We start from the raw sequence: 26,649 nt of genomic DNA on the forward strand, positions 1-26,649 counted from the left end.
GTTCGAATCCTCAGCCATGTGGCTCACTGGGCCACCTTGGGCCAGTCATTCACTCTCAGCCTAACCTGCCTCACAGGGTTGTTGTGAGAGTACAATGGAAAGATGTACGTCACCTTGGAAATATAAATGCAGTAAATATGTAAATATGATCATTTGGGTTGCCCTTTTCTGAATCTTTTCCAGCTCCACAATACCTTTTTCAGGTGAGGCAACAAGAACGGTATGCAGTATTCAAAGTGTGGTCACAACATAGTTTTTTTTACAACAGCATTAGGTTATTGGCAGTGTTATTTTCAATTCCTTTCCTAATTAAACTTAACATGGAATTTAACGTTTCCACAGCTACTCTGTAAACATCGTTTTTGAATCATCTACTATAACCCCAAGGTCTTGTCCCTGGTCAATCACCACCAGAGCCTATGTGGTTCAAGTAAAACTAAGGTGTTTTTTTAACCTCGATGTGTATCACTTTCTGCTTCTTTACAATAAATTGCAGTTGCCATTTTACTGCCCGTTCACCCAGCTTCAAATATATCCTTTTGGAACTTTTCACAATTCCCTTTTTGTTTTACCCACCTTGAACAATTGGTACTGGCAGCAAACCTGTCTTACCTCGCTGCCCACCCCTAATTCGAGATAATTTAAGAGCAAGTGTCCCAATATAAATCCTTGGATAGGGCTCTCCATTTTCTACATACCTCCACTGGGAGAACTGTCCATTTATTCCTACCCTCTGCTTCCTGTTTCTTAAACAGTTATTGATCATAAGAGGACTTCTTCCTCTTACACCTTGGCTGCTAAACTTACTTAGTAGTCTTTGAGGTACTTTCTCAAATGCCTTTTGAAACTCTAAGTATGCCATATTGACTGGATCTCTTCTATTTATATGCTTTTGGACACTCTCAAAGAACAAAAAGGTTAGTGAGGCAGCGCTGCGGAAGCCGTGCTTCAGCAAGACTTGTTCTTTTGTATGCTTGGCAATTCCATCTTTAGCCATGCTTTCCACCACTTCCCCCAGAAAAACATCAAGCTAACTGGCTTGAAATTTCCCGTATTTCCCTCTAATACCTATTTTAAAATTGGTGTTACTCTGGTCTAACCAGTCCCCAGGCACAGACACTGATCCTAAGGACAACTGCTTTAAAAAGGTAACAAAATGACTCCACTCCACAAACATAAGCACACATACACAACTTACATAAAAAGCTGGGGTGGGGATCCTCATGAATGGTGCTATCTGTGGAAGCCTCAGAATTATTTAGTTCTATGTGCACTGGTTGGTACCCTAGCTGGTGGATGTTGGGGCTCTAGTAAAAAATAAAGCAGATGCACAGCAAATCTGAGGTCTCCCCAGAAAGTGGTTCTTCATCGTTTCAGAGAGAAGCCCTATTTGGAGATGCCAAATGTTGAGCCTGGCACCCTTTTGCATGCGAAACATTTGCTCCACCACCAAGTTACAGCTCTTTGCTCTCACACACTAAAAGTATGAACAAGTATGAGCAAGCTACGATTCCAAAGGATGACTGAGCTAAATGGAAATACTTGTTTTTATAATGTACACTCAGATAATGCTTTTGAACAAATGGCCTAACGGAAAATGCATTTCTCTGTTAAAGGGAACACACTACTTAAGAAAAACCAACTTTATCCTATGAGGTCACCCTGATCCCCACCACTGGTTGAGGCCAGCATAGGTGGATGGGGAGGAGGGAAAGTCAGACTGTTTTGCTTTAGACACACAACCCACTCTACGGCTAAGTGCTCCATTTGATGTTCAAATTGAATTCTGAAAAACCACAAATAAGCTAGAACATCTGCTACCAGCAGCAATACAAAGCAAGTCTAGAAGAGGCTACAAGGAGCAGAAGATTAAAGTCTCTTTTGCTTTAGATAAAAAAAAACCTCCGTGTACTTGTGAGCCATGGCCACCGATATATCCCCCAGTCTCACTTCACGAGACCTATTTCACATGTCCTACCTGCCACTTCCGTTCCAGCAACCTCGGCAAATACCGTACCCTGCAGTGGAGGTTTCACCTGCAAGTCTGGCTACGAATAATTTAAAAAGATCTCTGCAGCAATTTCATTGCAAAAGAGCCAGCATGCGGCATATGCAGGGCTATCTCTGTGTTAACACGTACAAATTTTATTTGTGGGGGCTTATTCTGTAATTTATAAGGTTGCACTCTTTGCTCAGTTATGTTTCATAGATTTAAAAACCTTCTGAGTGACCAAAAAGTGTATTTGATAAACGGGTATTTTTTTTAAAAAAGAGCAGCATTTCTAAAAACTGCAAATAGCAAGCATCGTCTTAAGAAAAAAGGATCCTCCTGCCGCTCCAGCACAGAAGGTAATGAATGGTTCTTCAATGCACTCTCTAAAAACAAAGTGTGATTTTTTTCTATAGCTTTTTTCTTCCTTTATATGCAAACTGAATCTACTAGAACTCCGGTAAGCTTTTTTTTAAATCATGCAACAGCTCTAAGTATATTTTGCGGTTGCAGCAACACCAAACAACTAGAAATTGTTCTCTGCCTTCCACCCCATCTCTCCATTTACGCACACGCCCATTATACCTTTGCAGTCCAGGAAACTCAAATTGCCCAATGTTAATTTCTGCACTTGTGTACTGCAACAGCAGAATATGCATACCACCCTGTTCATATGCAGGGATCTATCCTGAGTTTTGGAAGCCTTTTTAAAAATAAAAATCAGAGTCCAGTTCTCCATCATAATGGACAAAACAATATTCAAAAGCTGCAGTATTGCCATGCACAACTTTTTGTTTGTATATACCGTGCCTGCCTAAAGAGAGGCACTCCACACACATTCAAATCAAGGTCCATGTTTGCAAAGTCGTGGGTATTTAGTGCCATACACAACTAAGTGATGTCATGGTCAGGATTTTGCAGATGTTGGGAGGACAACAAAGTATATGCAATTAAATGGAACACATACCAGAAAGGTATCCTTTCTAGAACATTAAGCATCACCAACCTGGGATACTGCAAAGCATCTGGAGGGCAACTGCCATTAGCCCCAGCTATCATGGCCATGTTGGCTGGGGCTGATGGGAGTTGTCGTCCAAAATATCTGGAAAGCATCAGCTGGCAAAGGCTTGCCTAAAGGGAATGCCCTTTGCAAAACCACTAACGCAACAAGAAATTCAATGTATTTTAGCCACAAGTGGCAGAGACATTTTGAGTGTTGTGAATTGCTTTAATTATTACGAGTTAGAGATTCAAATCTAATATGAATCTCCTCTTTGCATCTTTTATTCGGCCTAGAAAGCACAAACAATAAGAAGTGTTATATAGCTCTATGGTCTGGCAAGGCCATGATATCTACCTGCAGCAAAGTTGCTGCATTTATTAATTTATTAAATTTATATCCTGCCCTTCCTCGCAAAGGAGCCCAGGGTGGCAAGTAGGTCTGAGTTAGCGCTTGGTGGTGAAATAACTTTGTTCTTCCTCTACTCCTGCAACACTGCCGGGAAACAAGCCAAGATTTGGTTTGTCCAAACTGAGGCACATGGTATGTTTCACTCCAAAGAAACCATGAGCTTAATTTTGAGACTGACAAGTACACAGAGGCAAAGCAAGGGGCAGCGTGTTAAAAATGAATGAGGTAAGTCAGAAGTATAGACCTTTGTTTGCCTCTGTATTCTTGTGAAGCACACCCAAAAACATGCAGTGCAAGATCAAAGGAAAATGGACAGGGCATTTTTTGGTACCTTTAATTTTGAAAACTGAACATCTAGGTGGCCACATTCTCTCCCACCACTCGCAGCCCTTCAATTGCAAGGTCTCGTGTGCTAAGTGTCCCCTTTTATTCTAGCTCAATTAAGACCTGTTTATATAGCACTTTGAGCAGAATAGTCTATAACCTGTGGGTTCATTTCTGTTCAATTGCTATTGACTTGGTCAAATTTCTGCAAATTTTTACATGAACAGTCATGCATATATTGTTGAAAGGGTCTTTTAGACATGTCACCTGGGCCAATCGACTGCATGGAACAGAAGTTTGGGCTAATGGGAAAAGAGGAAATGTTGTTTTTCTAGACAAAAAGCTTACAGAGGTCACATTAGTACTAATCACAAGCTCTCAACATAATTTTACAGCCTCGGTCGTATTTGGCCTGAACTTTTGTCATTATTTCTGTTGTATCATCTCAATCCTAATCAAGTCCCTTTGTCCTTCATCCCCTACTGCAACTTACTTAAACAGGTATTACTTAATCCTAGCATTGTTCTACTTGTCAATTTGGTCCAGCTGCAATATGCTAACAATGAACCTCAGCAATTCAGGTAACGCTTCAAACTTGGGATAGCTTTCCCCGCCCGGAAAACAAGAGTTCACTTACGTAGGCAGAAATGCCCCATACCACCAAACAAATCATCCCCCAATATCAAAGAGACCACCACTGTGATGTAAAGCAGGTCTGCAATTACAAACACCTGGCCTGTAAAAGGAGACCTCATAAATGCTACTTGCTTTAGAGTAGGGGTCACCTTTGGTGTTAAGATAATAGTCAGGCAGCAACTCCCTGAGAAGTGAATTCTTAAAAGAGAAAGACCAGAACTAGCCAATGAACTAGAGGCTGGAAAGCCTCACTGAAGTTCATCACACCCGCTTTTATTCCTCATATTGAAGCTTCTCATTGCTGTGCACAAGCGCTAAAGCAGTGGCCTACGGACTAAAAACTAAGGGGCCAAAAAGTGATGCTCAACAGGATCTCACGTTTATTATTGAGAAGTGATTAATGGTGAAAGAAAGGCAGCGCCCATTCCTCATTGGCTTAACAAGAAAACTGAAGAAACATTCACTACACAGTTTACAATATTTTTCTTCCAAAATTAATGTTCCTGTAAACAAACAAGTTTTTACCACTGTTCTCAGCCTTCAAATCAAATCAAGCCAGACTTAATCTGTAATCCATATAATGCACAAGAACAGAACATTTCTTAGGACTCTTCGTATTTGACTTTGAGAGAAAATGAACCACCCCTCAGACACGACCTTGCCGACAGATTCCATTCAAATCTTCTAGGCATAAAAAATCAAATTCTTCATAAAATTCCTCTTCCAGTCCATGGAAAAAATGTTATTTATTCCACTTTCCATGGTAGATGTCCAAAAGAAAGTCACAACTCGGTGTTCCAAGTGCAAATGTCAAAAAAACCAGAGGGAAGAGAGGTTTAGATGGCCAGGAAACCAGGGAAGCGGCAGGTTTAAAAATTAGAGAAAAAGGCATATGCCACTTGCGGACTTTAAAATCCGATCAACATAGTAAAAAGACAAAAAAACAAAGCGTATGCTCTGAAATCACAACCAAAGCCAAAAGAAAGGGGACAGTTTTCACCTCTACTCTACCTAGAAGGGTTTTTTTTGTTTTTGTTTTTAAGTCCTATGTCTCTTGTGAAATTCCAATACTTTTTTTTAAAACTGTAAGTTTATAAGAGTTTGTATGAAGTCAATGAAACAAGTTCTAATTTTCTCTGGTGTAGTTTTTCGTCCTTTCTGAAAGATATCCATGTTGCAGCATGTCTGCTGCAGTCTCTGTGGAAGGGCTCAGCATTTTACTTGACACGGCCTTGACGTTCCTACAGGAGAGAGAGACAGAAAGGCGGCGGTTAGTGGCACGGCAGTTTTGTAAAACTTTTAATAGTATTATTTTCACTGCTAAATAGGTTAATGACTTAGGATGAGAATCATTCTGTGGATATTCAGCTGAGCTGAGCTACCTCCTCATATTCCAAATATACCAGACAGCACCTGCTTTGTGCACATTTTAATCACTAAAACATCTTTTGAAGCAAGCCAGTCTCTATCATGAAAAACATTCACTTGGGTCTGCGTCCTCCTAGAGACCCCAATATTTCTAACAATCAGCAAATTTTTGGACCTTAACTAGATCAGGGTAGGCACGTGGCTCCCTCTAGATGTTGTGGACCACAACTACAGTCATCCCTGACCATTGATCATGCTGGCTAGTACTGATGGGAGTTGTCATTCACAACACCTGGAGAGCACAATGTTGGCTACCCCAGAAGCAGATAGTGGTAATTTCTGTTTCTTCTTCCTCTTTTACGTTGTGAAAAAATTAGTAAACAAGTGGCAATGCAATAGTTGGTATAAAGTGTGCTATCAACACACCACTGAAAACTAAGCTATGAAGGCATAAAGCTCTCCAGAGGTGAGGGCAACTGAAAACACAACACTCCCACTCAAAAGGTGTCAGGATAGAATTTAGCTGCATTCCATTCCATTTATGTGAACAAACTATATGTGATCATGCTGCACCTTCCATTTACCTGATCATTTTATAATTTAACTGCTAAAAGCAGAAAGTTAATGTGGTCTGAACCTATATATTGCAGGACACTCAGCATGCATCCCATCTAAAAGATGAAGGCTAGGCTACTAACTAGCAGCACTTCAAGAAGAGTGCAAAGAAATCCCTTTACTATTCAGGCATAACTGATCCCTTCAGGCTACTGAGAACATCATGTCAGCTGGTTATCACATGTTTGATACCAAGGCAGGGATGCCAAAAGAGCAGACTCTGCTCCCACATAAATCTAAAGGAATGCAGAGACAAGCTTTAAGTTACATACTAATGCAAAGCTCCTTAATGGAAATTGTACTGATGCTTTAAGTTTGTACTCCATCACAGAAGTTTGCCTGGGCACTTTGCTGAACTAAGCTAGACTTTTGATAGGCCAGCCTATTCAATAGGCCATTACCTATCAACAGTTCAAATCCCCATTTTTTCATTAACTTTCTAGATGGTCTTGGCAAAGTTGTAAGAAAAGAAAAGCTCTGCTGGGTCAAACTATAAGCCTATCTTATCCGCCATGTCATTCCCTTTGTGGCCAACCAGATTACCATAGGGAAACCCCAATTGTCTCTTTTACCCCTCTGTCAAACAGGAATGTGAAAGACAGGACTATAATCTATGGGGAAAGGCTATTAATTCCACTTTCCCTTAAGGCTATTGATGAAACACAGGAACAACCCAATGCAGGAAAAAACAATCTAGGACTCAGCCCTCAACACTGTCAGAAGAGGATCACAGAGTAAGTAGAAGAGCAGACACAGGTTACATGGAAAGACCACCTGACTTGGGATAAAATTTGGAATTTTACTTATTGGCAAGAAAATTACTTCTCCAGAGCAAAAAGCTAATATAAAGTAAAGTACATCCTTTCTGACCTCAATGGATCACAGCTGCAACTGAGTAAGATAATTTATCCAGCGTTGTCTTTTGTTTTGGCAATCATATCAGGTAGACTATTCCAGAATGTTTCCTTTAGAACATGCTGCATGTAGACATTCCTGATCTAATTCCATCCCACAACACCCTGCTGCAGCCTTCCCCAACCTGGTGCCTCCCAGAAGTTTTGAACTCCAACTTTTATCAGCTCCAGCCAGCAGGTCAGGGATTATGGGAGTTGTGGTCCAAAACATCTGAAGAACACCAGGACACCATAAAAAGACTGGTTTAGAGGGTATACAGTGTGGCGAAGATGCAACGCCTGGTTTTAAGACTAAAACAGTGTAATACTCTAGCTAGTTGCAAGTTAACATAATTTAGTTTGAGAGATTTGTGCCGTAGTTTAGGAAATGTATGAAGGAGAATCAACAGGAAGCTTGATTTAAATGATGTTAGCTTTTTTCACATTTAATATACTGGAAAATTTGTGGAAGGAGGTTAAAAACAATAATAACAATAATAACCATAAACTGGTTTTTCTTCTTGCTAATTTTAATTAATCAATCTTGCCTGAGAGCCCAACAACATTCTTCCTTAATCTTGTTTCAGAGAAAAGTGAAAATGTTTTATTCTACCAGGTGTTAGGGATTTTACTGACAAGTGTGTTTTTGTTTAAACCGCTTTATTAAAATTGTTCTGCAATTTTATGCATTACATTTTTAAATTGTTAAATTCATGGTAACCTAGTTTGGGACTGTGTTAAAACATGGTACAGAAAATCGGTCTTATATAAAAAGGTATCCAGAGTCTTCAAGAGAAAACTCACAAACAACACTCTAGGTTGTATCCAAGTAAGTCCCACTCAGAGGAGACCCATTTAAATTAATGAAACTAAGCAAGTAATATCCATTAACTTCAGTGGGTATACTTCGAGTAGGACAAGCACTGAACACAAACCATTGGATTATTGCAACCTAGCTGTAATCCAGAATTCAAGATCTGTGGCCAAGCTCTGCCTATCTAGTTTAAGTCCTGGAAGTGATGCCCTCTACCGCTTGATTCCTGCAAACATGTGTTTGTACAAATTGACTGTAGTTACTATAAACACCAAAGCCAATCTGAAACTTCTATAATGCATTAGCTATCTAACACAGCATTTCAAATACTATATAAGAATTTAGCTTCTGATAGATTTATCACCGTACAAATTATATAGATTTACCATAATTTGAATGAAGTCATCGTTGTACAGCACCTAGAAAGCAATTAATGCTATTAGCTTTCATTGCACTGATAATAGCCTTGAAAACAAATGCTAGGGGCAAATCATCTGTCATATTCCCAAACCTGATGCCTTATGCATATGAAAGTTCTCTCTTCTGGAAGAACATATGTACACTATTAATGCAAACAAGGCAATGGACTAGGGGCCCAACTAAGATGTTGTATGTAAATGTATGTAAAATTCTCGTCAGCCATCTTGTCCCAATAGCTACACTCTTCAGTTTGTTCTATGTAAAAATTCAACTATGCTTAGGTCACTGGAATCATGCTTTCACGTTGCATGTTTCTTCTCTCCTATGTTCCAATTCACTCCCCACTTCTGGCAAACCACGGTGTGTCAGAATATCCAAAACTGAACAAACTGATTTGTGCAACCTCTGTTTTGCCTCCAAACAAGAACTAGAACTATACTATGGTTGCACAAAGCAGACGTGCCCTCCTTCACTCTGAATCAGGAAATCTGAGTGTGCAAGAGGAATAGAGAACACGGGAACTTGGGACACAGCCCCATCAGCCAAACCATCATTTGCACATTGCTTAATAGCCAGTGGCTTGTGTCCAAAACACATTTGCTCAAGTATCTAAGCAGAAGTGCTTTTCAAGACAGCCCTCAAGATTTCGTCAACTTCACCAACCCATGACATATGCTAAAGTGTTTGATGGGACAAACCCTCACAAGCAGCTTTGATTTGCCTTCAAAAGAAGTGCTTTCCACTTTTGCAAATACAACTTTGTACACAAGGGAATGCATTGTGAGCCAATGGCATGGCAGTTATCATAATGTAGAACAGGGATGGGAAAAATCTGATAGCCACATTCTTTCATAGATCTTTTCAAGGGCTGCATGCATGGCACAAGGAAGGAACTAGAGGCAAAAGGAGGCAGCACAGTGGATGTGACTTTTCTGCTTGTGTAGTAGGCTACATTCTTGCCAGGGAAAAGCCAGAGGTTTTTATATGGCCACGTGTTTATCCCACATGCTCATCTCTACACCCACTGTCCAGGCAAGAGAGAGACATTATCAAAGTTCAACAACACATGCCAGCCACAGACACCCAAGGAAGGCATGAAGCAGCACACGTTAGGGGGGGGGCAGGTTGAAGAGGGGAGTAGCCAAAGAGAAAGCATCAAGGGCCAACCAGAGAAGCCTGGAGGGCCACATTCAGTCCCCGGGCATGAGGCTTCCAACCCTGACTGAGTACATTACACCAAACTCCTAACTAAAATGGCAGTGATTCTTCTTAACAAATCCTAGTAAGATACCTTCAAAACAACCTTTCAGAAACAACAGTGTAAGGAAACTTTTTGCAACTTTATTTCTGGAAGCAAAAACGTGACAGACATGAGGTGCTATTTAGAGATGCTTTTAAGAATTGGTAGCATTAATACACTTTGAAGTCCTATCAGAAGTTAGAATGAACAGTGTCTCACAAACTATTTTAATTACGTATTGTACAAATACTGACTATGCTTTGGGCACTGAGTTAATGGCAGGGGGTGGGGAGGTAAGGAGAAAGACCTATAAGGAACTGAAGGTTGCGTCAATGCTGCGCCAATTGAGTTCCACTAGTGCAATAGCATTTTCCTTTTCTCTCCTTCACACATGCGCCCCCAAAAAACTGCTCTGGAAGGTCCCCCAAATCTCCAGCACTGATTTTGAGGGTGAACAGGGGACTGGAAGGAACAGGAGAGGAAGAAGAGGTTGCATTGTGCCAACAGAGCTGCAGGAGTCTTACAAAATAGGTAAATGACATTTTCTGCATTTGTATCCTACTCAATGAACATGGATATAGGTTACTTTATTTTATCCTCACAAATAACCTTCTGTGTTGGATTAGGGTAAGCCAAAATTACCCAGCTCCTATCAGCCCCAGCCAGCATGGGCAAATGTTCAGAGGCACTGGGAAATGGAGTGCAACATCTGGAGCACACCAGACAGTGGAAGGAAAAGCTGGGCTAAGAGAAAGCAACTGCCCCAAGGCCATCCAGTGAGTTTCAAGGCGGGTCTCCCCTGCAGCCTACTCTAACCACTGCCTCATGCTGGCTCTCTTAAGTTATTTTCATCTGTGAAATTCTGCACTGTGGCCATCATGCTCATATTTCTCTTACCATGTTTTTCCGTGTATTAGACAAGGTTTTTTGACTCAAAAATCATGTTAAAAAACTGGGGTCATCCAATACACAGATAGTAGCATGGGGGGCAGAAGCGGGAGCACAACTTCCCCCAATGCCACAGTGAGCAGGAAACAATCTAGGGAGTATTTCCTGCCCGCAGCTGCGTGGGGGGGAGGGGGAGAAGCGGTGTGTCTGCCCGCCAGCTGGCAGGAACGCAACTTCCCCTGATGCCACTGTGCGTGGGAAATGTGGGGGGGGGGAGCAGCTCACAGGTGGGAGAAGCAACAACTCTGGGCCATCTCCCCTCATTTTCTTTAAATTGAATCGCTAAAAATAGGGGGGTCTTATACATGGGGGCGTCTTATAAACTGAAAAATACGGTATCTTCACTCGTTTTTAAAGAAATGTTTTTAAAACAATCACAGGAACATAGGAAATTGCCTGATATTGAGTCAAACCACTGGTTCATCTATTTCAGTATTGTCTACCCTGACATGCAGTAGCTCTCCAGGGTTTCAGACACAAGACATTTCCAGACCTAACTGAAAATGCTGGACCTGTTGATGCTCTGTCACTGAGCTATGGCCTTTCCCCCATATGAAGGCAACTAGCCCTCTGTTAGCAACTTGCCAAAATTTACTTTCAAGTCCAAGCCTGTAGAATTAGGTACACACAAAAAACAGGGAATATTCTAAGGGGATCTGGTAAGGAGATTGAGGCACTTGCTAGTGTTATTACCCCAACTGAAATTTAAGTAGTGGCAAAATCAGGAAAAGTAGTGAAGAGCTTTCTGAACCCTAATGCTGCAAACCAGGCTTCATCACAGGATTCTGAGATATAGTTTGCCTGCTTACTGTTCAAACCATCCTCCTGCAAGAAGGAACAGCAAGTCTAGCTTGGCTATGGCTCTGACTCAAGGGCAAAGTTCAAGCCCCTTAAATCTAGTCCCAAATAGAGGCTAGAGCAACTGGCTTGAGGTCTAAGAACAGTGTTCGAATGACAGAGGTATAGGAGTGTCTTTAAGCCACAAGCTCCCCTCTGACTCCACTTTTGTTACAATCAGTCATCTCTTCTAAACACACTAGCTTTGGGAGCAGCACAAAAGAAAAAGGGAGCAAATCTGAACACTCTGAATCAGAGCAAAGCAAATGTTTAAGTCACTGAACGCTCAACAACCAAGTTCCAAGTGCTCAGGTATAGTATTCATAGAATGTGACTACTCAGTGATTTACATTTCTGATATTTTTGGAGGAATGGAGCTCCCTTATGTGAAAGGTGGTCTCCACAGTCCATAGTTCCTCACTTAGTGATCATCAGACCAGGGAATTTACAGTTTTTCTATACTTGCTTGAATCAAGTTCTGAGCACTCATTTTTGTGGGGTTAGGGTTGTTGGTTTTTTACTTTTACTTATCCTGCTATTTTATTGATTATAACTATCAATAACCATAGAACAGAGAAGGCTTTCTTCCTTAAGTGGGAGACAGGCCTCTTGAAAGGAGTATTCTCCAAATAACTCTCTAAGGAAAAAATGCTCGCCTAAATAGCTGCTGAGGCTATCAGAGGTGTGCGAGTCTCCAAGTGATTATGCCCACTCCTCTGGCTTCTCACCCTCACAGTGTTTCTCTAACTTGGGCCTCCAGGTGTTGCTGGACTACAACTCCCATCATCCCTGGCCACAACTTCCTGATGGGAGTTGTAGTCCAAAAACAGCTGAAGACCTAAGTTTGAGAAACATTGCTCTGAGATATGCAGAGAGAACTCTGGACAGCCAAAAACAAAAAATGCCATTGCAGAATGCAAATCTTTAGGCAAATTCTTAAAGCTCTAAACAGTATGTACAGTATGTACTTTGCTTACATAGTCCAGAGCTCTAAAAAAGATGAAATATTTTCTATCAACAATGGAGTACTGTGGCACATTAAAAGCTTACCAATTTCACTGAGATTTACTTCCAAGTAGGTCATGTTAGGCAGAGATGGCTAACTGGCAGCCGATGATCCTGATATTGCATGTGACCACAGTTCAGTAGTGAAGAACATGCTTTGCATGCAGCAGGTACTAGGCTCAATGTCTGACACCTCCAGTTAAAGGATCATGTTGCAGGTTATGGGGAAGACCATCTGCCTGAGACCCTGGAGAGCTGCAGGCAGAGTAGACAAATGTCCTAACTTGCAGCTTCCCAGGTTCCTATGATCCAATTTTATCCATCCTGAGAACATTTTCATAAGGATGTGGTAAAACATTAAGAGCTTCTCTCACCATGACTTCTGAAACTATTTTTTAAGAGATGTTCCACTCATTACAGCTTTCTATTGGTTTTACATATGATGTCTCAGATATGCAAGACTGCAAGGAACTCATAAAAATGTTTCGCACTTGCTGCCAGGTGGTGCTTTATTATAGAACCTGATCACTCATAAAGAAGTAGCAAAATATACCTCTGCCCCCCAAACACTGCTTGGAACAACAAGTGGTTCATGAGAATACAAAAAACAGCTGCTCTTGCCTGGGTTTAAGACTGTACAGTCAAAACTCGGTTGTTGAACATAATCCGTTCCGTAAGCCCGTTCAGGTTCTGAAACGTTTGACAACTGAGGCACAGCTTCTGATTGGCTGCAAAAGTTTCTTGCACTCAAGCGGAAGCAGTGTTGGACGTTCGGCTTCCGAAAAACTTCAAAAACCAGAACACTTACTTATGGGTTTTCAGCGTTTGGGAGCCAAAACGTTCAACAATGGAGGAGTTTGGAAACAGAGGTTTACTGTATCCCTACATTCTGACTGCTGTTAGGGTGCTACAGTTTCACAGAATATTGTTATAAATCTAAAGCCCCTTGAAAATAAAAGTTTTCCCAATACTACCATGTCAAAGTAGCACTGGAGGAGTTACAGTATGAGGTGGATCCCCAACCAATGAAATTAACTGTAGCTTTAAAAAGTTACACATCAGGCAAATTGAAGTGTTGATCTTTCAAAGAGCAGGGATGGAGAATCTCTTACCATCTTCCTGCCACTATCAAGACAACAAGCTCTTTGAAAAACAACCTCTGTTACAAATGGCAGTGGAACAATAAGCCTCATGCCAGTTTACAGGTACCTTGGCAACTTAGATGTGGAAGTTCTTCTCCAGAAGTCAACAGAACAGGCTAAAGAGGATGACATGCACCACTTCTGCTTAAAACCATTACTACATTCCATTAAAAGTAAAAGTCAGCTCCCACTTAAAGAGTTTCTGCCAACTGTACTGTCTTGCCTATTCATGGCTAGGGTCAGATTCTCATAACATGGAGGACACATCCAAAACTGATATGCTAAACACTGAACTATTACAAACCAAACCACTTTTAATGTACTCCTCAGACTGTGGCAGTCTTATATAAAACAAATGTACAGGCTTTTTAAAAAAAATCCCTTTGCTTAGACAATACTAGGGACACAATAATACTGTTTTTACTTGTCCATTTGAGGGCCCACTGATCTAACTCCAAGGAGGAACAAAAGGCAACTCTTGGAGCTTTTAACTTAAAAGCATGCTTTTCCAGCAGCGTATCAGCTTTTAACATTGTCTGCATTGCTGTTAATACATAAGCTGAATTTTAACAAAAGTACTGCCATTTTTAAAAGGAGTGCCTGAAACCATCAAGTACCCACTGGACTTGAAAGAATTAATACACTTGTACTACTCTGCCATTCTTCCTTCCTGCACCTTCTTTGAAGTTCTACAAACCATAAACATAAGCACCTCCAAGGTCTATTTTGCCCACTTAGTTTTTCTTCTTTGCTCATTGCATTTTTACAACATAGGTGCCTCATAAGCCACTGTTGTAAAAATGATGGAGGTCGTATTTCAGTCTTTAAAAAAACAACACCCTTCAAGGTTCACGAAGTAACCCGAGACCCATAGGTGGTTGTGCACATTAACCTTTCCCATGCAACATTTTTTAAAGAGAGTGTGCCCTATTATTACTCATTCAATTTATTACCTGCCCTTCACCATGAGGTCCTAGGGTAGGTTACAACCATTTCTTCATCATCAGTGCCAGAAAACCTGCACTTATGTATACCAAAAGGGGAAGCAAACACTTATGCTGGTTTACAGTGGCATACATTTGTTATTATGCAATTATGCTAGTCCATACATGCGTCTGGTGAAGGGAGTCTATCTTGTGAAGAGTTTAGGCCATAATAAATGTGTTAGCCTTTGAGATGCCACAGGATTTATTTTAGTGTTAATGGTGTCATTCCACGTGTTTCTGATCCAGCAAAGGAGATAGGGAGGAAAATCTTTTATTTCCCCTTCAGTCCTCCAACCCAGGGTTGCAAGCAGAACAGCAGCACTGGATTTCATTCTTACTCTGTACCAGGAATTGGGCACCTGCAACCCTCCAAATGTTGTTGGGACTACCCATCAGCCAATAGACAAAGATTACGAGAGCTTGAGTCCAACAATATCTGGAGGGCCAGAGATTCCCCATTCCTGATGTATATAAAGTATCTTTCAAAGACCTACATAAGAAAATGAATGCAACTGGCTTCCGATGCCCAACAGAGGTATGGACTTGTGTTCCTAAAAAGGCAATCCTCATGTCATATGACATGCCTCTTTTGAAACAGTGAAGTTTCATAAGCAGCTTGATATGAAATAAGGGCCTCCTATTCAGAAGTCAAGTATTCCACCAAATGTCAATGTCATCTCAATGCCTTGGACATGCCCAAAGTAGGTGTTTGGAACCTGCCCTATGTTTCTACTTCCCATTTATTAGCATATTCTCACCAACCACCCAAGAAGCAAAACTTTCCTCAGCATATCTTTTAGAGATGTCAAGTTAATTTTATTGCTCGAGTCAAAAGACCATAGCTATAGAAATACAAATTGCAAGTACAAAATGGGGAAATCATATTAAACGTTTTGGCCAAAACCAAAAATGCAGTCACACTTTTCACTGAAGATCAACAATCTGATCTTCGTTAAAGTCACACATGAATAAGACTGCAAGAACCCTCATCTAGCCCTTTCACTGTGTGTCCGTGGAAAGAGGCCTATTTGAAGTTTGCTAACAGTATTCCAATATGATGTATTTGTGTGCTACACAAGCTTCTCAATAAATGTTTGCACAGCAATGACACCCCCTTCAAACTCACTTATAAGGAGGAGGCCATGGTCAACTTCATCTCATATAATCACACCTAATTCCTCCCCTTTGTTTCTACTCCCTACCAAATCCTGGCAGTTTGGCAAGTTACCTTTTTCACATTTTCCTCCTCCTCCTGGCGTTTCTCATAGTGTGAGAAGTCATCAAAGATGGAAGTGGTGTGCTTGTAAGTAGCAATGATTTTCAGCACCTGCTTAGCCTTTTCCAGAGGAACCTCCTGAGTGTCCCTGGAGTTGGTCACTGGTTTATTCTCATTGTTCTCTAGGCGAATGTGCCGCAGTTGGCTGTTGGGAACGTCCTTCACAAAAATCCACCGGACATCAAAGCGTCCCTTCCATTTGTCCTGGGACCACACGCCTGCGCATGTGTTGTAGTCCACAGCAGATTTCATTTCTGCAACTCCGCAGAAATGACCACTGCCATTGACACTGAAAAGTAAGTAAACAGGACCTTTTCCATTCATGGAGCGGTAAGCAGCATCCAGTCTCTTATTACCATGCTCTGTACTGCACCAGATATTATATTTAATGGAACGGTGGATATCATCCTCAGAGTAACTCTTGATAATGAAAACCCGACCATGTTTCGGGTTCCAGTCAAAATCCTTAGGGTTATAGTTGTTGATGGACCTCAACTTCTCCAAGACTGGGTGTGGCTCTGAAGGGGCAGAACCAGAAGTGGTCTGAGACTGTCCAACTGCACTACCATCCACTCCATTCTGGCCAAACCCATTGCCACGGTTACGAGGTGCAACCCAGCGGGCAGGCTGAGCTGCCTGTTGCTGCACTGGCAGCTGAGTTGGTTGGGGTGGTGGAGGTGGCAGGGGTTGTGGCTGTTGTCCAGCAGAAGGCTGCACAGCTGGAGGGCTGTTACTCATTTGCTGACCCATCGGTTGGGGAGATATTTGGGTTGGTGGTTGACCAATATTCTGAACTAAAGCCTGGGAAGCATTTTTTGTCACTGGCCCTTTGTTATCCCAAGTTCCAATATCCATGTTATGTTTTATGGGAGGTGGTGGAAGACTTGTCCCTGCAATGCCATTCTTGGTCTTCAACTTGGGTTGCTGTTTTGCAGGTTTGCTGGCAATATCAGCCCAGGATGCTGGCTTTGGAGGAGCAATAGTAGCTGGAGGCAAGCTATTAGAAGCTACAATATTGCTGGCAATAGACCCACTGCCAACAGCAGAGCCAACAACTTTTGGGACGTTGCTTGCTACATCAGTGCTGCCTAGCTTCAAAGCTGCCATCCCTTGGTCAATGGTATTCATGCCAGGTGCCTTATTCAGGGTCTCACTAGCAAAAGCAGACTGTCCATCAATCATGGCTCCACCCAATGAGCTTGGTGCATAAGCATAGTTGCTACTATATCCAGAACTTTGAGTTGATTGCCCCTGAGAACTGTTATTGCCCCAAGCTGAGAAGTCAATTCCACTTGGAAAAAAGTTAAAGCCATGCTGTCCAAGAAATGGTGTGCTGCCAAGGGCCCCTGGCTGTCCAAACATGGCATCTGGGAGAAAGTGAGGTTCTCCATTGCTTATCTGTCCATAAGATGTTAAGTAGGGCATTGGTGGATCACCCCCTGTAGACCAAGCAGCTTCACCCAAAGAGTAGGAGAATCCAATGGATGGACTGTAGTAATTCGGCATATAGGAATCAGACATTGCGGTGTACGCGTTGTTCTGGAAGAGAAAAGCAAGAACTGAACAGTTAAATGAATAGCACATTGCAGCATGAAACAGTATATGCTTTCCACAGACCTTTCCCCCACATTGTACTTTCAAGGCAAGCCTATTTACTGAACTAACACTGAACACTTTTGTCAAGTTGCTTTGAGACTTTTTATTGTACAAAGCAACTGACAAATGAAATAATAAAATTAAAAATAAGCTACGTATTTGTTTTAAAGTATCAGTGAAAATTGGATCATTCTGCATTTTACCCTAAACCACAAAGATATTCCAAAATGTGCCCACTTGTCTAGCACATGTGGTGTTTGCACTTCTTACCTATATTGTGGGTTAGCAGGATATAAACTAAGATTAGCTGGTCATACTACCCATTTAAAGCATTCAATTGCTACTCTTCTTAGACCACTGTACTAAAAGTAATCACAATTAAGGCTAAGTAAATTGATAAGTGCAGTAGACACCATTGATACAATCAAAGTTTGTTGGCATATTGATACCAGTGAAGAACAGAAAGCAATTAACAGGTTTCAAATGATGACTATTACGTGGTTACCAGGCTGATAAGACTTAATACTTCCTTACAAAGGCACTTGGAGGTCTTATTACAATCAAAATTTATATATTTAACAAAATTTATACACGTAAATACTTCAAACAAAAATGAAAAAGTGAAGGGAGGGCTCAGTTCTTGCAACTCTTTTTTTCTTTCTAAATAATTTGGTGCAGTTTAAACTTACATGCATTTGGGCTCAGAAAACATTAAGATCCACAGTGGCTCAAACATTTGAAAGTATCTGGTTGGTGCTTCACAAAGCACTAGCACATTAATGACTTTAGCCCAAGACATTATCAAGATCAGTGTATTTTACCACTGATAAAGAGTTCTGACCAGGTTGTATTTTAACTGTGTTCTTTCCATTTGAGTGTGGGTTGAAAATTCACTACAATTTCAAATTTAAAAATCCAAATAAAGTTCAGAATAGTTTTTAATTATGTGTTTATTATTTGAAGTTGTTAAGTTGTTTCTGGGGTTTGTACCCAGAGTCTCTGCCAATAACTAATAATTAACCTTACATTGCACCCCACTCTACCAATAAGAAAGGATAATGCATTTTCTATGATCTACCAGTAAGTATAAGATTTAAAGAAATGTAGACAAAACCCACGCTCCAGTTAGTGGGCACATTTCAAGTTCCCCCTGTACAAGCCACAATAAGATGTGCACAGCTGTTGGACAGCACCCATGAATTTTTGTATGTCTCTTGATCTTCCATCAATAAGCCCAAAGTAGTGAGGCAGACTAGGTTGAGATACTAAGTAATTTGCCTAAAGCTTCATCTTGTTCTAGAATGCAAGATCTTAGGTGAAAGTTATTTGATCACTCAGCTACAATATAAGTTGCTGACACCACAGCAGCAGAAACATTCCTTCTTGATAAAGTGTTCTCATTTAAACATCTCTCAGCCCATTTTACTTGTTCAGCAGAGCCACATAAGGTGAGAACAGCAACAAGCTTTGAAAGGATAAAATCTTTGTCTCTGGACCTATAAGAATGAGTAGTTTTGTATTTGACAAGTCTCAGATTTCAAAGCCATTTAAACCAAGACCCTCTTCATGTATTTTGCTGTGTAGTCTGAGTAGATTATAAGACTGGGCACAGGACACCCAGCTCAAGGGAACACCTTACAGTGTCACTCTACACCTGGGAGCCAACCCAACACTCTGCAGCAACTGGTGAGCTGCCCAAAGGGCTTTTGGAGACCAGAGAGAAGCTCCCTGCAGGAAGCATAGGATAGATTCAACTAATGTAAGTAAAAACATTCAGATACATTGGGAAAAGGGCTATGGCTATGCTTCATCAGCCAACGAACAGTTTCCAGAGGCTGCAGCAAGGATGCCTCCCTTGTCAACAGTAAGGTAGTACCTGTAATTCATCCCCCTATCCATGAAAGACACAGACACCTTACAGAGGATGTGCCATGAATGCTGCAACTTATATTTATTGGCTTCAAATAGAATACAAGCTGTGATGGAGGGCGAGGGGATCATACACTTCTGAATGTGTGAGCAGAAACTTTGCAGGTGGTGGAAAGAACTGCTTGATTTATGCCAAGCAAAGAGACCACACCTGCTAAAATTATTAATACCCGACTGCCTCTTTAGCACCATGTGCACAGCGGAAGAACATATGCAGTTCTGCACATACATCTTTGCACATTCAACCTTATGGTTTCTAGAAATAGTATTAAGTTATGAGCAGTTCAAAAAGTAAGTGGCATCTCCGCCTTGTGCAGCTGCATTGTATATCCCTGAAGTGCAATCTTGCGCTCACAGCACTAACCTTTAGACTGGCATAGGATTAGGTTGCAAAGGTACTATAGCACTGGTAGGAAACCTATGGCCCTCCAGATTTTGTTCAGCTACAACAGCTTCCCAATCATGCTGGCTGGGGCTGACAGGAGTCCAATAGAATCTGGAGAGCCACAGGTTGCCCACACCTGTACTGTAAGCAAGAAAGTTCTCATTCATTCTCAATAATTCTGTGATGTATGCTCATCAATGGCCAATGCCATAATATCTGTACCATAACTGCTGCTACTAAAATAATGAAAAGTTGGCAAATTCAACCTCTCTCTGCTTCAGGAACCTACATTGCATTTAAGTGTTGACTTAGACCCAAACATAACATTAAAGGCAAATTATGGCTGTCACAAACCCACAACTCCCTAATGCTTAAGGATAATGGCTTGTATCCAATCTAGTACTACTCAGACTGGACCCATTGAAAATAATAACCATGATGAAGTTCAGTTTGTTAAATTTGGTGGGCCTGCTCTTAGTAAAGTTCAGCTGGACACAACTCAATACATATGGCATGATAATGTTCAGAAACTTTGTATCACAGGTGTGATGTGTGGCAGGAGTAGCAACTGATTATGTCATATCACTCCACATTGTTAAAGTTTTTTTAAAATATCATCAAGAAGTGAGGCGGGGAGGGGCGGCAGACAACAAGCATGTCTGCTTCTTTTGAGAGCACTCATGGTGATTCCCATGTCCAGTTTGGGCTTCCCTACCCGCCAGTTTCAAATAGGACATAACACAGTCACCGCAGAAGCAGGAAAATCAACTGTGGTTTCTTTCAGATAACTGAACTGATCAAAGAGTGAGAAAATGAAGAATTTGACATGCTAAGAGAGTGAAAATTTGAAACAAAGGGTTGTATCCAACTAAGTTCAACTCAGAGAAGACCCATTGAAATTTGTGGACATAAGTTAGTTATGCACATTAACTTCAATGGGTCTATTTTGATTAGAACTAACTTTGGGTGCAGCCCTAAGCCTTCAAAGGATGAACTTGTGACCTGCAAGTCTCAGTCATTAAATTGAAATATCAGTTGCCAGCATGGCATCACATTAAATAATCATTGCAAAATGTTACTTTTGTAAGCTCTTTTGAGGCTATGCATTTGAGATGTACTCCAGGAACCAAACAGCTCCCCCAAGGACCAACTGCTTTAACAGTGTAAACATATCGCTCAAGCCTGCCAGAACTCTTCCTTTTAATGCCAGCAAATAAACAGGCATTAATGGCATAACTGAGCATACTGCTGCACACAAAGACCATGAATTTTTAAATCTTAATTGAAGTTAATCAAGAATATGTTCCACCACCACCTAAAGATTAAGGATGCAAAGTGATAGCACTGGGGTCACTGTATGCTGGATGTGCTCCACTTCACAAAACACTGACAATGGTCCAGTTCACCCACACCCAAATTTATTGCAGAACCCCTCATAGATCTTGATCAGGGGTCAGCAACCTTTTTCAGCCGAATTCCTATGCCCCAGAGATGCATTTTAAATAAAAGCACACATTCTACTCATGTAAAAACACACTGACTCCCGCACCGTCCATGGGCCGGATTGAGAAGGCGACTGGGCCGCATCCGGCCCACGGACCTTAGGTTGCCTAACTCTGATCTTGATAGTGTACTGTCACTGAACTGCCCCAAATGCAAAACTGACCACAATAATCACCCACTACTTAACAAAGTCTCTCTTGTTTACAGAAGACCTACTACTTAAGAAATTGAAGAGCTGAAGAGTACAAAGATGACATTCCATATCTAGCAATGCAAACTTTCCAAGGCGAAGACGAAGGACTATAATGTAACAACCCAGTTTCAAGGCCCAGTTAATGAAGTGGTTAAACCAAGGTTCCCTACAACCAAAGGCATAATTATCTCAAGCCTACCAATATTAGGTTGACATCTACTTCACAAATAAAGCAATGCTTTAATTCGGAGTTTAAAAGTCGGCATCTAGGGGCTTCCTTTCATCTTGACTGACTTTTTGTTGGCATTGTCTACCAGTGGTGAGGGGTATGATGATAGGAACCCAGGCGCAAGTAGCACCCATGTGCACTTTTTATTATTAACAAAACACCGGGCAATGATCAGGGTAGAGCGGATCAGCGTTAAGCAAAATCAAATGAGATTTAAAACTGTCCAGGACTCTGCTCTGCTTGAGAGGACCCTGGATAACTCCAGCCAGTTGTCACAGGCTGCCAAACAGATCCATTTTCCTATCACTTTAGATGCATCCAGATGACTGTTTTCTGGGACTGCCACTCTAATGTTCAATCATGTCCAGTAGGAAAACTGTTTTTGAGCCCCCAAATCTAATTATTTTTCACCATGGCACAAATAAGTAATTGCAACATACTGTGCTCTGGAAGAACAGATCACATGGTTTTGCTATCACTACTACAAGGCCTGTAAGATATTTACACAATTACTCAAAAATTTCCATTCATTCCTGGCAGGGAACTCCTGAAGCACTATGAACCACCCAGCTCCCTGTAAACTTCCAGGCATCACAGGATTCCACCCTCTAATATTTAACATGTATATATAACATAAGGCCACTAAGCAAGATCAAGTGAAGACCTGGCATGAGGTGTCATAAGTACGCTGGTAACACCCAGCTCTTTTCTTTTCATCCGACCAAGGTCCTGTAGTCAGTTTACTTGATATCCAGGGTAAGTGGGGAACGGGATGCAGACAAGCCAACTGGAGCTGAAGCCAATAAAAGTGAAGTAATGATGAGTAGCAGACCTTTGATTGCAGGAAAATAGGAACATCCAGCATGTATGGGGGATGGTCTGCCCTGGGTTCCTCAGGTTTACATGCATGGAATGTTCATACAGCTGTAGCTTCAGTGGCATGAACACTTTTCACAAAGTTATCAGCAGAAAAGGCAACTGCCCCTTCTTATCAATTCAGAATTGAAAGCCACCTGTTGTGCCTTTGCAACTTTGAAGCTTGCTACTGCAATGTTTTTACCTGCCTACAGCTAGTCTTGACACATCAGTGATTGGGAGCACATTACAACATGATTCAAGAGGCAGTGGTCTTCTGGGAACAATTCAAGATACTCATGTATCCAGGCTACTTTAATCCTGTCACAAACTCAAAGACTGACTAGATGTGCCTACATGATCATGCTAAATGTGGACTAGAATACACTATGGCATGCGGCAATGTATTATTGGACAACTATGGAATTCTCTCCCAGCAGATCCCAGCCACAGTGTGAACCTAAACACCTTCCAGAAGTAGGGAGAATAACGGCTGTCTTTAAGTAGTCAAAATGAAACTGATCTTAAGATTTAGCTCTCATCTAAATCAGAAGACTGAATCTAACTAAAGTACAAGCACCCCTCCTTTCACACACAAATAAACTGCTGGTGAGGATCAAAAAGGTAAGTGTTCTAAACGAAATCTCCTAGAACTAAGTCATCCTGTACTCTGATTTATTCTACAATTCTAAGCACATTTACTTCAAAGCAAGCCCCAGTGAAATCAATGGCACTTTTATAGTTTAGCTAATTGCAGAATTTTAAGCATAGAATTTAGGATGTAAGTGTGCTGAGGATTGTGGCCTTGGTCCACTAAAGAGGCTTAAATGATTTATACAGATAAAAACAGAGATAGAAGTTTATATGTAGTCTGCACTTCCTTTAGGAAGCTGAAAGAAGTTTGCACCAGGACCCATGTTAAGGAGAACTGGGTGAGGGGTTGGGGGGTTATTTATTTAATGCTAGGTTTGCAACATTTATAAGCATTGTTCAGCTAACACTCAGTTGTTACCACATGATTCCAGCACAGTGCACTGCATATTTCCATATAAGTTACATATGAGTATCTATATAGCATTGCCAGTTCAGTCAGCCGTTAGTTAACTGTACAATGTCAAGCCCAAAAGGCATCCTGAAAGCTAGATAGCAGAAAAGGAAACAATTACTAATAATGCACCCCGCCCATTAAACAAATAGGTACGTTTTCTATCACTCACCGGTCTGGCCTGAGGACTCAAATAAGGTTCAATATCATCATCATTTAATCCATCTTTCTGATGCACCGATCCATTTTGCACTAAAAACAAATGTATAACAAGCATTATTCAATAACAATATAGTTTATTCTATATTGTCTAAAAACCACACCCTGTGACCTAGAAAGTCTTGCCACCTGATCCCTATTCCTGCACATAGAAAATGAAATATGTCAATTTTCCTTCTGTTTCAATTCTGCCGCCTTCCACTGTAAAGGTTAGGGAACTAAAGGGCAAATTACCCCCTGAATATGCTGCCATTATCAAACACACAACTGAACTCTCTTTACACTGTTTACAGCTACATGAGCCACAAAAAGCATCTTTTAGCTTTACATTTAAACTTAGTGAAGGAGCAACTTCATCAATAGGAACTTTCCCCTTCGAGCAGCCCATCTCATATGGACAAGCATTTCAAAGTGAGGCAGGGAGAAACACAGGTACAGGCTTTGGCAGAATTTTGTTCTGCAACTCGAACCCATGAAATGATCCCCTTAACTTTTTTAACATTAAAGACTATTCTCATTTATATGGCCTTTTAAAGCTTCTCTCCTTTATGTTCACCTTAAAAGAGCTTAAGAAACTTAATGAGTCCATTCCTTCTCCTGTAGCCTGAATATTCAGGCAAACCACCAATCTCCAGTTATTCACTGCCACCAGTTTTGCTTACAAAGGGCCCTTTTCTGAGCTGTTATCTTCATATTGCAATCCAAGGATAACCAATGGGGAAGTTTCCAGATGTTGCTAGACTACAACTCCCATCATACCTGACCACTGCCCACGCATGCTGGAGAATTAGGGTCTAACAACATCCGGATGGCACCACAATTACTACCCCAGCAGTAAGCCATACATTATCTTTTTATTAAAACTTGCTGTGTTTGTGTGTTGTTGTTTTTTGGTTTTGCTTTGAGGGTGGGTGAAGCCTAGAGAAAATGGGAACATGCAGTACCCCCTCAGTCCACTAACATAAACTGGTTACTGCCACCTTTTAATGTGCACTGCACCCTCTTAACTATGACTCACTTCTGCAATTAGCTCAAAACGTTAATATCCAAGCACCCAGCTCCTTGCTCTGCCAAATTAAAGAGCCCATTAAATACGTCACACTTTCCCTCTTAACCAGGGATAACTCGTCACTCTCATCTCAATCAACTAATTTGGGATTCCCTTACACCGCGCACACACACACATATATAACTAGAACGAAGTTTTAAACCGTAAGGCAATGATGACTTCCTCCAGTTTTTTCCCCCCAAGGGGGCATCATTGCTTACGGGAAAACACGCTGCATTCCTCCCTGCCACGTTCTGTTTCATTTTATTTCTCAAAAGTCACACGGATACATATGTGTGCTGCCCATGCGGCAACCCACGCTACGGTTTCCTGGAAAGACGGCGGCACGGCAGGAACTCGCCTCACCTGCATGCCTTTCAGGAAACAAGAGGTCCGATCGAAAAATGGGACGGGAGGCGTCCCTCCCTTATCCTCCATGAACGGAAAACGCGCTACCTTTCCACCACCCACACTCCCCCCACCCAAAAAAAGGAAAACACCACCTCCCCGGCCACCCCTCATGGATCTCTCCCGGTCCCGCCACGGCGGCTGGTCCCGCAACTCACCTTTGGTGCCTTGGCCCTTAGGTCTCTGCAGCGGCGGCGGCGCAGCGGCGAGGAGAAAAAGAGAAAGGGAAACATAAGGCGACGAGGCAAAAAGAGGAGGAACCCGAACCCCGAGTCCGACGGAGACGCGAAGGAAGGGGAGAGCCGGAGAGCAAAACCTAGGCCTCTCCGCCTGCCTCGGGGAGGCTTCGGCGGGAGGAAGGCCGGGCCCTGCTTGACGGCGGGGGTTCGTTTGAAACGGGAGCGACGCGAGGAGAGGAGGGAGGGCGCGCGGGGCCTCCTCGCTGCCCGTTTATGCTCCCCCCACCACAGCCGCCCGGTAGGCCCGAAGCCGGGGCCTTTCCCAGCGCGGCACCTCCAGCTCCCCGCCGCCGCCGCCAGCCAGTTTCACCCCCCACCCCGGTTACCTGCTCCAAGAGGCTGCTGGCCGACATGGCTCCGTGCGGCGGCGTCTGGCGGCGGCCTCGTTCCGAGGTGAGCTGCGCCGGTGAGGCGAGGGGGGGCCCGGGGGGAAGCGAAGGGGCGGGGGCGGTAGTGGTGGCGGAGACCGCGGCGGCTTTGTCCGGGGAGCGAGGAGGAGGAGGAGGAGACACACCGCGCGGCTCGCTCTCGGCTTCCTGGCGGACTCTGACTGGCTCGCCCCGCCCGCGGCTCCGCCCGCTTCTCGCCTCGACGCTCTAGCCCCCGTCTCTCCACCACAACAACCCCCACTCTCTATGGTCCGCCCCCGCGCGCGCACGCATGCGCGCACTCGGCGAGGGTTAGGTGTCACGCGGTAAAGGGAGCGCGCGGTGAGAGACCGCGCAGGAGGGTGGGAGAGGGGAAGATGCGGGGGCAGAGAAAAGCATGATGGGTAAATGTGTTGAACCGCTCTGGGAAAGGGGTGGGGCGATGGAGGAGGAGGAGGAGGGAGAGTTGTCACTAGCGCCCCCTTCCGGAAAGGTGCTGTAAGTTTTATAATATGTATAAAAACGCAGCCGAGGAAGACGGGGGAGGCTGTTAATTTATTGAAAGGGGGCCTATGCCTTTAACAACCTTGGCTGCTTTTTATTATATTTTTAATGAAACGCACACACACACGCACAGCCATGGGCGTAGCCGGGGGGGGCAGTAAAAAAAAAATAGAAATACTTAACTAACTGACCAATCAGGTCTGTTCTGCCCCCCCCAACCAAA

At 42.4% G+C, this 26,649-nt stretch overlaps 1 protein-coding gene across 4 annotated transcripts; it reads right to left on the reverse strand.

Annotated features, from left to right (window-relative positions):
* Positions 1-4,718: 4,718 nt before the first annotated feature.
* Positions 4,719-26,347, reverse strand: YTHDF2 (YTH N6-methyladenosine RNA binding protein F2). Of its 4 annotated transcripts, XM_083455327.1 has the most exons (7): positions 25,881-26,142; positions 25,474-25,498; positions 23,813-23,892; positions 22,405-22,533; positions 15,858-17,444; positions 8,438-8,470; positions 4,719-5,602 (listed from the first exon to the last, which is right to left on the reverse strand). In XM_083455327.1, the coding sequence occupies exons 1-7, from the start codon at positions 25,905-25,907 to the stop codon at positions 5,579-5,581; spliced, it is 1,905 nt and encodes a 634-aa protein (XP_083311453.1). In that variant the 5' UTR covers positions 25,908-26,142; the 3' UTR covers positions 4,719-5,578. The 4 variants fall into 4 exon arrangements, with proteins under 4 accessions (XP_083311453.1, XP_083311451.1, XP_083311450.1 ...); XM_083455325.1 differs by lacking the exon at positions 22,405-22,533 and having other exon boundaries at positions 25,881-26,347; XM_083455324.1 differs by lacking the exon at positions 8,438-8,470 and having other exon boundaries at positions 25,881-26,197.
* Between the last annotated feature and the right edge of the window lie 302 nt (positions 26,348-26,649).

The sequence above is a fragment of the Podarcis tiliguerta genome (assembly GCF_965153285.1).
Source record: "Podarcis tiliguerta genome assembly, chromosome: 8".
Classification (NCBI taxonomy): domain Eukaryota; kingdom Metazoa; phylum Chordata; class Lepidosauria; order Squamata; family Lacertidae; genus Podarcis; species Podarcis tiliguerta.